Source organism: Dryobates pubescens, chromosome 28, assembly GCF_014839835.1.
Source record: "Dryobates pubescens isolate bDryPub1 chromosome 28, bDryPub1.pri, whole genome shotgun sequence".
NCBI lineage: Eukaryota > Metazoa > Chordata > Aves > Piciformes > Picidae > Dryobates > Dryobates pubescens.
In genome coordinates this window covers 11,497,176-11,511,452 of record NC_071639.1, presented here as the reverse complement: position 1 = coordinate 11,511,452, position 14,277 = coordinate 11,497,176, and the positions used below count along the sequence as shown (strand labels likewise).

At 47.9% G+C, this 14,277-nt stretch overlaps 1 protein-coding gene across 1 annotated transcript in view; it reads right to left on the bottom strand.

Moving 5' to 3' along the window:
• Positions 1–9,505: 9,505 nt before the first annotated feature.
• Positions 9,506–14,277, bottom strand: part of SCML4 (Scm polycomb group protein like 4) — a 32,028-nt gene continuing 27,256 nt past the window's right edge. Inside the window, exon 7 of the mRNA XM_009896426.2 lies at positions 9,506–9,631. Within this exon, the coding sequence (XP_009894728.2) occupies positions 9,506–9,631 (126 nt within the window). The remainder of the gene's footprint in view (positions 9,632–14,277) is intronic.

The window sequence follows — 14,277 nt, the reverse complement described above, 5'->3', positions numbered from 1 at the left end:
GGGAGCAGTGCTGGTGGCTCTGTGTTCAGCACACATCAGTGCTTGCACCTGCCTAATGGTGTGCCATTCACAGGGCCAAGCCTGGTCCATGTGGCCAGCAGCAGCAGGGTGGGAGCCAAGGGTTCATGCCAGTGTAACTGGGACTTTTCCATGAGCATTTAAGCAGCTTGAGCACCAAGAGGCAGCACAGGCAAAGGTGGAAGATAGAGGAGAGAACTGCACTCACCCTCATAAAGGTGCTGAGCCTTTAATGAGGTATTTATTGCAAATAGCCACCAGCCAGCTAGTTAAAAAACATCCTCCAAAAGTGGCTTTCATGCTGGCAAAGGAAAGCAGTGGAAGGGTTCTTTTATGTGTGTGCAAGATAAAGGCTATGTTAAACAAAAATACAGACAACCTGATTCAAAGATGTCAGTGCATGGTAGTCTTTGTCACAGCAGAACTGGCATTAGACCATCCTGTGAGGGACACTTGAAAGAAAGAGGTTGCAGAAAACCACAGGGAGGGAGAAAGAGACACAGAAGAGCCGAGCCAAAAGGCAGAGAAAGAGTTGCAGCAGAGGTGAATGAGACACATATGGTCACTCAAAGATGGAAAGCATGGAAAAGAAGTACTACAAGGAAGCAACAGAGGAGAAAAAAAGAGGAAATTACTACAGTGGGGGATAGGAATGGAAAGGGATAGGAAATTCCAGGGGAAAAGACTAGAGAGCAGAGGAGGACTAGAATGAAGAAGAATGAGGGCAAGATGAAGAACTAACTGGCCTTTAAAGGCCCATTTGGGTGCTCTTTTTCAGGGGCAGAAGGAAGATTTGGGCAAGGGCTGTACAAGGAATAAGTCACACATGGACAGCATGGGAAGAATGGCTGGAATATGGGGAGAGAAGATGGTCTTGTGTGTAAGGCACTAGATTCAGACCAGGAGGTCTAGGTTCAAAGTCCTGGCTTCACCAAAGGTCAGGTTTAACAATGCTGGGAAGGAGGCAAGGAATTTTTGCTCCATTTTCTCAGTGTTCTGCTATGTTCCCCTCACATAGCTGTGGGAAATCCATGCCATCCCCTTCTGTCTGCTTGCAGCATGTATCTGCACCAGGGAAGGAAAACTGCCTCTAGGAAACGCTCATCCTTAGGTTGTCGCTTTTGCCTCATGAAGCTCTCTAGAGCAGGCTGAGCATTCCATGGTGTCCCTGCACAGTGCCAGACACCATCTCTGCTTGCTGCTGAGGCACAAATACTGAGAGTGAGTTTTGATAACAGCAGCTGCACAGGCTTCTGTTTGAACTTCTATTTGAACCCTGTTATCAGAGGGCAGAGCAGATACTGATCTCTTCTGCACTGGTAAAAGTGTGGAATAATTCTACTGTTTACAGCTGGGTCAGTGGAAGACTGGAAGTTAGGTCAGCTGCTTGTAAGAGTATAGACTGGGTAAAGAAGAGACTTTCTTTTTGCTGAGAGGTATAAAATGAGATAGCTATGGCTAGAGCTGCATTATGAAGGTTTAGTGCTACAAGAAAAAGAGAGAGGGGAGGGAGGAAGGGGGGGAGGGAGGGAGGAAGGGGGGGAGGGAGGGAGAAAGGGGGGGAGGGAGGGGGGGAGGAAGGAAGGCAGGAAGGCAGGAAGGAAGGAAAAGAGAGAAAGGGAGAAAGAGAGAAAGAAAGAAAAGAAAAAAGAGAGAAAGGAAGAAAGGAAAGAAAGGGAGAAAGGAAGGAAGGAAGGAAAGAAGGAAGGAAGGAAAAGAAAGAGAGAAAGGGAGAAAGAGAGAAAGAAAGAGAGAAAAGAAAGAAAGAGTGAAAGGAAGAAAGGAAAGAAAGGGAGGAAGGAAGGAAGAAAGAAAGAAAAGAAAGAAAGGAAGGAAGGAAGAAAGGAAGGAAGAAAGGAACAAAGAAAGGAAGAAAAGAAGGAAAGAAAGAAAGAAAGAAGAAGAAAGAAAGAAAGAAAGAAGAAGAAAGAAAGAAAGAAAGGGTGAGTTTTCCTTGAAATACTGATTCTTACCAAGCTGGTCAGAAAGATTCTGGATGCTACAGCACATTAGAAAAGCCATGAAGAAGACAGATAGGTTTTAGAGACAGTCATTTGGTTCCAGGGGAACCTGGGCACATGGATCAATTCACAATCCTGCCAGTGCAGCAAATGCTCAGGGCCATAAAACACATTATGGATCAGGAAACCATCAACCTGTGGGATAAAATTAATCATGAGTCTCCCAATCACTTGGATTCACTGCAATTCAAAAGTCCTTTTTCTCCTCTTTTATGTTTCAGCTGAAAAAGACTGAAAGCTGTGCAAGTGCTGCACTCTGAAACGTCCTCATTGCTGTACCACCTGGATTTCAGGTTTTTCCCATTCGGTTGCCCACATTTCGTGTTCAGAAAGAAAAGGGCAGCACAATCCCAGGTTTATGTAAGAGCAGGGGAAAACTCTGGGCAATGAAGACACAGTTCCACACAGGGGAACTACAATGCAAACTTGGAGACAGGGCACAAACTCCATGGGAACCCCAAGGAGGCCTGGGGCTCTCCCATTTTTGCAGCCCGTCTTTCCTAGGTGCTCTGCCCTGCTCTCTTTTCACTCACTTCACAGCTTGTCTGTGCAGCCAGGGAAGCCTCTCTGAGCAACACACACACACACACACACTCACACTCACACACTCTCCTGGCCAGCCTCAGATGTTGCTTTTTGGCAGCTGCCCACAGACCAGGAGGAGCAAGACTCTGCAGTCAGAGATGTCTTCTGAAGTCCTGGGAGCTATCCCCGTCCGATTATGACACTACCAAGAGACTCAACCCTTTGAAGTATGATGAAGTGCTGTGGATGCTGAAGGAGCCAAAAGTTATGGGTCACTGGGACTGGTTTTCAGATTCCACCTAGGGCTCTGCCCCAGGCATGTGAGGAAATCTCCCAGTGAAGTCATACTGGGATCAGGGCAGGCTTCTGCAGAGCGGCACGGCCGAAACCCGCAGCTTTGGTTTGCTGTGAAGTGGAAAATCCAAACCACCCTCCACGAAACTCGCAGCTAAAGCACAAAGCTAACTGGAGAAGGTGTTGGGATCAGGTAGAGGGGCAGCTGGAAGAGCTCTCTACCAGGAAGCCAGCAGCTCTCCCAGGAGCAGGGTCGAGGGGGCTGGCCAGCGGCGGCTGTCTCTGCTCTTTGTAAGGGAGAACGAAGTAGTTTGTTAGGCTCTGGTTACCGTGGGACATGGCTGAAGCTTGACCTGGTTTGTGAGCCAAGCCCCAGTCTTGTGAATTCAAGAGAACAGCTCACGTGGACCTCAGTGGGACCTGGGTTTGGCCTAACACGCTTTATTTAGCATCTTGAGTGAGGGGAACATTTTTCTTTAGGTTACAGTTGAAAGATTCTTGGGTTTCAGCTGAAGTCTTATGGTGGCAGCGTGTCTCACACTCATATTTCTTTCTTCTGTCATAAATCACATTTCTCCTGCTGCTTAGCCTCTGACCAAAACCTGTCTGCTGGATTTGCAGTAAACCTGGCTGGTCAGTGATGTCTCTGCTGAAAGCAATCCCCCTCCAGCCACACCAGGCGTGCTCCAGCTGACCTCCAGGCTACCACATCCCCACCCACCCCTCCAGCTCCAGGCACCTGGTGGGGTGGAGCAGAGGCTCTGGGAGCAGGGGGTGACTGTAAATGCCTGCTTGCAGAGCTGTCCTTCTGAGGCATGGGGACTTGCTGGAGCTGGGGCCAGAATGAGTGAGTTGTGTGAGGGTCTATCAAGTTTGGGAAGTCCAGATGTGATAATACCGCTGCAGCCACAAAAGAATTGACAACAGGAAGCGTGGCAGCTGTTGCTTATTAGCATTAGTACAAATTACACAAAGCAAATTGCTAACAGACATGTTTCCAGAATATTTAACTCATGGTGGTGAATAAAAGTGATCCTTTTTCAAGCAGATTTTGGAGATTTCCAAGGGAATCGGTTTGCAATCGTCCGTGAAGGGAGCAGGGGTTAGAGAGCAGCGTGCAGCTATTGCAAGGCATCAGGGGCAATGTGGGCAGGGACTTGCCTGCTTGCTCTGGTGAAGGTATGCAGATTGGAGACCACATTTCTTGGTGAGAGAAGGAAAAGCTGTATGGCTCCACAGGACCCAAAGACTGGCGATGAGGAGTGATGGTGTGTGAGCCCCGTTCTGAGCTGCTGCACACAGCAGGGCTTGGAAAGGCAAGGAGGCTCTTGCTGACCTGCCATTTCCCTGAGGCTTTGCTCCCTAAGTCCTTATTATGCCTCATTTCCCTAGCAACCCTGAGCCTGTTGATGAGGAAGCAGCCTGTGCCAGCAGAGCAGTCCCCTAACACAAGCTCAAGAGGATGGACTTGGAGACCAAATCTGCTCAGCAACAGAGTGAACGTGCAGAACAGAACACTGGAGGGCAACCTGTGATGAGCAACCGACTGCACTGAAACCCTGGGCACGACAATTCTCTGCAGCCAAACCGGTTTCAAGCCAGGGGAGTGGCTGCTTTTGGTCCTGCCATAGCTGCCACCCCACTGGGCCAGCCATTCAGGCACCTCCTCTGCCTCTTTCCTTGCCTCATGGAGAAGAGCTGAGCAGGAGGCTTCAGTTCAGAGAGGGCAGAGTGCCTAAAAAGCATTTAAGTGATACAAAGAGAGCATGCAATTATCCCCTCCCTCCCCAGTGCCAAGCCAGGACCAGTTGCATCCTGGTGGATATCAGATCCCAGAGATGCTACTCCATGGGGTGAGCTGGGGGGGGTGGTGTCATGCAGGGGTTATCTGGATGGAAGGGATCTGGAATTTTCCTGTCCTGATATCATTTTCCAAATAGAAGCCACTCAAAGGAAGAGAGAAAGGAGCAGCAAAGAAAAGAAGGCACTAATTAACTGAAGGGTTTGGGATATGCCTGGGGGAGGTAAGAGGTGGCAAATTCCTCCCTGAGTTTGCTCAACCCTGGAATGGTGCAGCCAGGAAGGGGAGAGCACTGCAGCCTGTGGGCAGGAAGGTGCCTTGGGGTGGCTTTGCTGGGGTAAGAAGAAAGACCATCCATGGCTGCTGGAGCTGGGGCCAGGATTGAGAGCTGCTCCTGCTCCAAAACCCTATAGCTGCTGCCATGCTGTCCTTTCATCCTGCCTTGCCTGGGCAGCACTGTTTGAACTGCAGGATGGTTTGTGCTCCTGCTGCTCATCCAGCAGAGGCATCTTTCCACCCCAAAACTTCATTGGCCCTTTTCTTACTGTGTGCTGATCATTGCTGGGTTTGCTGACAATGTTCTGCTTCATCTCTCACAGCCATCCTTTCTGTGCAAAGCAGAGAAGTGTACTCAAGAAGACTGCTGACAACCTATAGAAATTCAGTGATCAATTTTAGGGCTCTTGTTAGAGCCCAGAGTGATACTTTCCATGCTGGTCCCAAGGGTGCCTGCCTGCATTCATCATGTTGAGGGAAGCTGCTAATGCTCCATAGGTGGCGGTGCTCCTCAGCCTGCCAAGCCAGGCAGCATTGGAGGCATTCCCACAGGCATTTCTTGAAACTCAGTTAGGTCTGGCTGGGGAAAGAGGCATTTGTTGGTGTGAGAGAAGAGGCTGTGACAGCAGGTGGGTGGCAAGGCAGCGTGGCTGCCCTGTGTCCCGGCAGAGGCTCAGCTGGTTGGCCATGCTTGGTGCAAGAGGATGATCTGCCTGGGACCACTGGCTCCACGCTGCTAATGCCTGGCACTGGAGGGAAGAGCTCTCCCCAAACCCTTCAACATTGCCTGCTTGCCTCTTTTTTTTAACTTATTTTAAAGCAAATGCTCACAAAGCATTGAAATTGCCTGCAGCAAGCAAAGTGCCTTTTGATCCAGCTATGAGTGCTTAGAAGTAGAGAAAGAGGCAGATGCATTGCTTTTAAGGGTGCACACATCCACCCACCTGTTGGGAACAGTTCAAAAGTACAACTGGGCTGGCTGCAGTCTGAAGTGAGAGCTCTGAACAGAATGGCAAGAGAAAGAATTTGTACAAATCCTGCCTAGAGCAGCAGCTAGTGCAGAAGCAGCTGACAGAGATCTTCTGGCTCTTTAGTGCTGGTTCTGAGGAAACATGCTTGTTCTGGCCTGACACCCTCAGCACAGCAGAGCTGCTTAGCTAACCTCTCTGATAAGATTGGAAAGAGAAGAATTAGTTACAATTGCAATAATACTGCAGTGGTGTTTGCCTCCTCATTGCCTTTTGGTGAAAAACAAAATGAAACCAAACCAAACCCAACCAACCAACAAAACACTAAGCAAAACCAAAACCAGACAAAACCACAGGGAAAAACAACCCCAAAACCCCAACCCAACCAACCAAAAAAACCCCCAAACCAAACAAAGCCACCAAAAAACTCCCAACAAACAACCAAAGCCAACCAACCACAAACCATGCAGTGAGGAATCTTTGTGATAAGCATATAAAATTATCCACTGAGTAGCCTCCCCCTGTGAAAAAGAGAATGTTAAATGTCATGGTCTGGGCAGTCCTGTCGTAGCTACAAGTGTTGTGCCAAATAAGCAGCACCACTGAGTGTGTAGATCAGAGACATACATGAGAATCATTTCAGCATATTAAATGCAGAAGCACCATTGCCCCTAAGGAGTCTGTGCTGGTGTCATGAGCCCTCTGAGCTGTAATCCCTGGTGTAAGGCAGGTGGAGGGAAGGGGTGAGACGCAGAGCTGAATGGGAAGGATTCTTGCTCGGCAAAGTCTTTTTTTCCTCCCACTCTCAGAACAAAATGTGAGGTTAGAGATTCTCCAGGAAAATACAACAACATGCAAAAATCTTCTTGGAACAACAAGAACAAAAAAAAAAAAGAAGTTCCATTTCCAGAATGTCAGAGAGGTGTTTTGGCATTATGGAAAGCTGTGGTTCCAGTTAAATAGAGTTCTAGAGTAGAAAGTGATGTGCTTCTGTGAAGAGTTTTGCTTTTGGACAGAGTGGGATTTGCCAGCATTGAAGCCACCTGATAAATTCTAACCAGATGTGACTACTGATATGCTACAGCCAGGTGGGTTTCTAAGTGGAGCAATTAATGGCACCTTATGACAAAACAAAAAGACTTAAGTTAAGCATTATCAAGGAGGAAAAAAAAATAGATCATTTGAGGACTCTCTGAAGGTTGAGGACATTACTAAACCAGCAAGATTTTTACATCTTTTGGGGATCTTTGTGGGGAGAAGATTCACCTTTTACAAGATTTGAGAGTGAAAAAAATTAACTGTACAGGTTTGGTGTTGATGTGAAGTCACTTCTGCCTCAGCCAGACAGCTGGCTGAAGAGATTGCCGTCCTCTACACCACGTTCACAAAGCAGTGCCCATGGGTGTTACCTTCCACGCATCAGCACGTTGAGGGTTCAGTATATTACATCGCTGGGTAGTAACAGCTTTTCATTTACCACCTTTGCTCAGCTATTCCTGTTGTTAAAGGTGATCCAGCATGTAGACAGGACTTGCTGAAAGCTGGGCAGTCCTGTAAAGATCCAGTCGTGCAAATGCATGCAGACAACAGGTTTTCATTTGAGGAAGTAGTCCCCAAGAGGTTAGTGAAAGTCTTATGGGATATTGTTTCCCATATTGTGAAGGATTTTTCAGGATTAGGTCTTGAACTGGTATCTTTTTGTCAGAGTTCTAGTCTAGCAGCATGCATCAAGCTGAATTTTACTCCATGAGGTATTTTTGGTAAGACTCTGTTGTGTGTAAACAAGGTCAGACAGTGTGATGTCTTGCATGTTATCAGGACCCCATTTCTCAGTTCACCATAGAATGGGTTGGAATGAACCTCAAAGATCATCTTTCAGCCTAAAGATCATCTGCTTCCAACCTAAAGATCATCTACTTCCTGCCCCCCTGCCATGGGCAGGGACACCTCCCCAGACCAGGCTGCTAAAGGCCCCATAACTCAGCTGAGGCTAGCTGTAAAATGACCTGCATGAGTGGTGAACACTTGCTACCTCTCCTTGTCACACACTAAGGGTTTACATCATATGGATTTGTCCCTTTGTCATCCTCCTATGTGAAGAATGAACTTAAGGGCATACTCACACCACAAACTGCCCACTCAGTATGGGGCTGGTCCTCTCCCACCTGGCTAGGTGAGATATCAAGGAGCACCTTTGGGATTAGTGTAAGAGGCATAAGAGCATTGTTTTTGATCCACTGGAGATGGAGAGCCCAGCACCTCTGCATCTGTGCTGAAAGCCACAGAGCAGTCGGGAACCAACCCTGCAGCGTCCAGGACTTGACCATCATTGCAAAGTGCAGAGATGTGCCCTGCAGTGCCAGCTCCAGGCGGGGAGTGCTCCTGCCCGGCTCCCTCGCCTTCTAAAAATGCAAACAAAAACCAAAAGCAGAATTTCAGCTTCGAGTGCCACAAAGCGCACGCCAGACAGGAACGGCGGAAAGGAGCCGAGAGCCGAGCGCCAGACACCGTGGGAGCCAGCCCCCGCCTCTGCAGCCTGACGGGAAACATCCTGTCAGAAACACTCTGCACTGGGGCTTTGCTTGAATTCATTATCTGTGAGTAGTGACAGGCTTGTCCTGCTGGGAGCCTGCGAGTCATTGGCGCTGTTTACGGCTGTGCTCCACGGAAAAGTCGGAATGGGCAAAGCTCATCAGAGAGCACCATGGCAGCCCGGCCCCGGGCTCAACTCTATTGGGGCTGCGCCCTCTAGTGGACAAAAGAGGTACTGTAGCTGCCAAAAAAACTTCTATTTTCTACTTTAAAAACCCACAACTTCTTTCTTTCCTCTTTCCTTCCTTCCACCTCTCTTTCTTTCTTTTCTTTCTTTCTCTCTGTTCCACTCTTTCCCTTCCTTCCCTTCCTTCCTCCCTTTCTCCCTTCCTTCCCTTCCTTCCATCTCTCTTTCTTTCTTTTCTTTCTTTATGTTCCACTCTTTCCCTTCCTTCCTCCCTTCCTTCCCTGTTTTCCTTTAGTTCTCTTTCTTTCTTTCTTTCCTTCTCTCTTCTTTTTCTTCCTTCCATCTTTTTTTCTTCTCCCCTCTTTTGTTTTTTTTCTTTTCTTTTTAAACTGAAGAATTCAAGTTTCCCAGATAGTGCAAGTCATGGGGCAGTTCCCCTCAGACCACAAGTGACCAAACACGGGGCTTTTCCAGCCCTGGACCACTGGTGATGGAGCTGGAGCCCAGCTGATACAGGTCGGCCCTGAGGCAGACCCGTGGCAGGTGAGTCCCTCAGCAGCCCTCAGGGTACACTGCAGCTGCATTTGATTTCCCACTTCTGGTTACAAAAATAAGACTTAACTATCATCCTAATAATATCAATGATACAAAATAATTATTGTAGTCCCATACCTTTGTGGCAAATTATTAACACAAAGCAGCCCAAAGGACCCTGCTGGATTAAACACAAAAGGGTGACGATGCACAAGATGTTAAAAAAGACAAAGTCTTGGTTAAAGGAAGGAAAACCAAGCTGCAGATGAATGCATTTCCATAAGGCAATGTGTTACCTTCAGTTTTCCATCTAGAGTTAGGGCAGGTTCTGCTGTTGTGCAAGAAGTTGTTAGAACTTGGCTTGCTTGAGCTTATCGATGTGGTAGCAGAGTTTCAGCGCAGGTCCCAGTTTCAGCCCCAGGTATTTCATGATCATGTCGCTCTTCAGCAGCAGCAAAGCGTTGCCATCAATCTCCTGGTTGAGAAAGAGAGAGAGAGAGGATCAAAATGTGTTCACCCCACACACACCTGCTTCCAGTGCTGCATCCTCACACATTAAACTTAGAGAATCAGGAGGAGGATGTCTTTCAGCACTAGCTGCACTTTGAAACACGAGTTGTGGTAGAAGGAACCTCTAAAGGAGGGAGTAATCGAATGATACATTTTGTTCTCCAAGGCACTGCCAGGTCTGTCTGGGTTTTCAATTCTTTTGCAATTCAAACATGAGGATTATTTTTAAAAGATCAGGGTGGCTCTAAGCTCAGTTCTGAGAAGAGCCTGAGTCAACCTTGAGAGAAGAGAGGGAGAGATGGAATGAGAAAGGGATGTGTCCTCAAGAACTGCTGGTAGGGCACCTCTGGATCTCAGCCCCAGCTTTGTCCCTGGCTATCTGCACGCTTCACATAGCTCCAGTACACATATCCAATGCTATAGATATAGATCTTTCTTTTTCTTAAGCTGAAGGTGGTAGTAACTTATTTCATTGGATTTATTGCTAAAATTTGTTCAAGTGTAACCCTGATGTAAGTGGAGGAAATTGCCACCCCCATCCCGAATTACAAAGTGCTGCTCTGAGCAGGGAGTAGCTTGGGTGCACAGAGAGACAGGCTCTGTTTCACCATGGGCTGTAAACCACAGAAGCTTTCCACTGTCCTTCCTTGCATCCTAAGCTTATTTGCTTTTTTTCCTGAGTATGTTGCTAAACAAATATTAACACTCAGCCCAGTCTCCACCAGGCTTATGTGCTTGGACCATCAGAGCTAAAACACAGCTACCACGAGCGTGTGCATGCATGCACACACACACACACCAATGCTGTGTATGTTGTAGCTTCTCTTCCTCTGTGATCCACTACCTACTAATTAAACAATACTATGGATCCCCATTTGCCCTGATCATTATTATTCCATTCAGTAGGTAATTTAGCTGATGAGCAGTTAAGGTCACTTTCTGATTAACTCAATCAATTAATGCTCTTCATTCTGTAGCCCCCACTCTATCCATAAGAGAAGCTCTCTTCACCTCCCCCTCTTCCTCCTCTTATTTTAAGGAAGCCAAGGGAAAGTACAAATGAGTGTTACCTGTAATTAATATTTGCATGAGAAAGAAAAACAAAGTCCTGGAGCTGTGATGCCACAGGGTAAAAACCCTGTCAAGGGGTTGGTGTGGAGGTGGCTATCTCGAAATGTTGAGTTCAGCATTTTATCATTTCCTTTATTATTGCTGTGTAGGGGTCAAAATTAAACTCCATGACAAGAGTATGCCAGAGGGAGCATTCATATCCAATTAAATATCCCATATTAGCCATGTCCCTGTGCAGATTGTTAGCTTGACTTCTCCACACTTCTGCTGTGTCAGCCCTTTTTAAAAAAAAAAAAAGGAAGTTTCTATTGCATGGTCCCCAAGCCTGCAACAGTCCCACCAGAAGCTCTTGAGCCAGATCTGGAGCTGGTAAAATCCAGTGGCATCAATGCAAATCTGTTTGTTTCACATGAGTTGAGATCTGGCCCACTGCTGTGTTCCTGCATGGGGGTGGGAGCAGCAAGTGTACGAGCTGTGAGGTCATGATACAGTGGATATAAAACCACAGTTTTCCACCTGCAAGAATGAATATGACTGTTTGTGATGGCTTCTTGCAGCACTTACTCTGAGGATGCTGTTCCAAAAGCAGAGGAGCCTCTGAACAAGCCTCGTGCCGTGCAAACAAGAACTGCACCTGGTGGTGGATGTCCACTGGGATGAGGCTTTTCAAGACTAAAGTCTCCATCCTCATGAGTGTTGGAGCATCGAATTCTGAGTAAAATCAAAGACCTGAGGATCTGTATCCTGCTTGGTATATGCAGAGATGTCTCCCTTCTTTTGTGTTCTGCAATCTCATGTACAGACTCCAGCCCTTGTAAGGCCACCACCTGTGACCACGCAGTGGTCAGTGCTCAAACACTCAGGATGAAGGTCTAGAGAAGGGTGGATGCTCACAAGCCTGCTCTTCTAGCACTGCTGGGGGCAGGCTGCTATTTGAATAATTCTGCTAAAGTCAAAGGGGTTTGTCTCCTCCACACGTGCACTTGCAAATCACTGGCTGTAATTAAACTGCCAGACCATAACATTGCTTCCATCCCTTCCAGCTTGAGGTTTCTACCTGCTGATTCTCTGTGCAAGTCTTGCCCCTCCTCCATCTCCCTTCCCCCAGCCCATCAAGGCTTTCTTGCTGAGGCAGCACTGCACAGGGCTCTCACACAGTGCCACGAGGAGTTGCCTGTCAGGCCAGCAGCTCCTTTGGATGAGACCTAAAGATCTATCAGCTACAGGCTGGGCTGTCCTTGGCACGCAGCCCTGCCAAGGGAGCAGCAGAGAAGGCTAGCAGGCAGTTTCACAGTCTTTTTGGACACTCTCAGGAGCCACCTGTGACACAGCTCCTTAGATGTCTTGGCAAGAAGAAAAGCTTCTGCTCCTGGTGGGAAGAACAGAGCCAAAGCCAGGCCATCCTGAAATGCCTGTGAAGGATGTGGGCTGCACCTCCTGACTGCATGCTGGGGGAGCTGGCTGCTGGGACCATGGTCAGCACCTAAGTGGCTTAACATGAGCAACCTGATCTAGTGGAAGGTGTTTCTGCCCACAGCAAGGGCTTTGAAACTGGATGATCTTTAAGGTCCCTTCCAACCTAAACCATGTCATGATCCCATGTGGGAGAGCACACTGTAGGACACCTACCCTCAGCCTCTCCTTCCTGGTGGTCCCACCACCCTCTCCCTTGCAGTGTCAGAGCTGGGATGAGCTGATTGCCAGTGCAGTGATTCCAGGTGGTAGCTGGGGCTCTGGCAGTGACAGTAAGTGCTCCCACGTAAATTATGCACCTGCCTCACAGAGAGATTGAACATGCAGGAAGATATGGCTAAGGTTAATGGACTAATCACTTGTCTCTCACCCTTGGGGTCTCCATGCTAATCCAGATGAGATCTGAAGGCTGAAAAATTGCAGGGACATATATCACTCAAAGGAGTAATTGAATTGAGTTGTGTGGCAATCTCACCCAGGTTCTCACACCTATGGCATATTTTCCAAGGAAATCAATGATAAGTAGAGCCCATGGGTGCTGGGTGTCCAACAAAGGATGACAGGGACAGGCTTTAGTGGCAATTTAGCTTGATCTCCTTGGTCACACAGCAGCTCTAGTGTTGTGGCATGCTCCAGAGCAGCTGGCCCATGACTGCCTGGAGCCTGTCACTGCCTTGATGCTAGAAAAAAGCTTTTTGTGCCATGCCTTGCTACAGGTGGAAAATGGGGAGGGAGGGGGAATGGTGCTTTTGCACTGTCCATATCTGCAAGATGAACTTCAAATGTCCATCTGGAATCTTTTCTTTGGGATACACCTGTATGCCTCAGATCATGGCAGTTCTTTTTCCCTTGCATGAAGAGTTTTCTCTTGTGCACAGTCCCTTCTGATAGCCTCAAAAGCTCATGCTGAAGCAAGGTCCTTTAAATCTGAAGGTGACCTCTCTGCCTGGTTACCCCCATGGCACATGTAGGCTGTGTTTTCAGCAGCAGCATTTAAGGCAGATCTGACTCCTCTGCAGGAGGCAGGGAAAGTAGGCTGGCACCTGACCTGTAATTGCAGATTTGGTCCTGGCACCACCATACCTGCCCTGTTCTCATCCCACCAGCCTGTCTGTAGAGTGGCAGATGGCCTCATTATCTACCTGGGGTGAGCAGACACCAAGGCCTGTGTTCAGCTTCATTTTCATCTGCTCCTCAGGCACCTCCTTAGTGTCTGGAAACCCTGCAGCCAAGGTGTAGCTGAGAGTCCTTCAGTTGTTTCCCTCAGCTCCTGTCTGCAGCACCACATTCCCACTTGTCCCTGCTGGCACATGGACAAGGAGTGGGACCTGGTGATCAAGCCCTCTTGCTTGCTTTACAGCCTGAGTTGCTGTTCAGAAGTGAGGGCTGGGGAGCTCTTCTCATTTAGACCTAGGTCTGGGTACTTACATTCAAAGCTATGACCTCCAGCTGAACACAAATGAATCACTTTTAGGCTAAAATCCATTTCCATAGCCAGACTGAACTCACAGACAGAGGAGGCTGAAGATGCTATCAGATGTACTGGTGCCAAGTCCACATACAGCAACAGAACAAGGAACACTGGATCTGATGTGTGTTTACAGTCTGCCCTTTACTAATTAAAGGTAATATCATTTCCACCACTGGAGACTGCCCAGGAAAAGCAACTACCAAATTCTCCAGTGAGTCAGCAGGTCTGGAAAATTTGGTTAGATAGTTACACAATACTGAGGGGGGGAAAGATTAAAAGCTTGGCAGTTTGGAGCTTCTCTCACTTAATATCTAGAGACACATAAAACATACTACTCACAGAAGAATCACAGGTATCCTGAGGGGGAAAAAAGTCATTGAAATGAGGCTTTTTTATGGTGATCTCGCACTGAAAGGGAGAGGAGAGGGAGAGGAGAGGGAGAGGAGAGGGAGAGGAGAGGGAGAGGAGAGGGAGAGGAGAGGGAGAGGAGAGGGAGAGGAGAGGGAGAGGAGAGGGAGAGGAGAGGGAGAGGAGAGGGAGAGGAGAGGGAGAGGGAGAGGAGAGGGAGAGGAGAGGGAATTTCAGTTGGAAGGGAT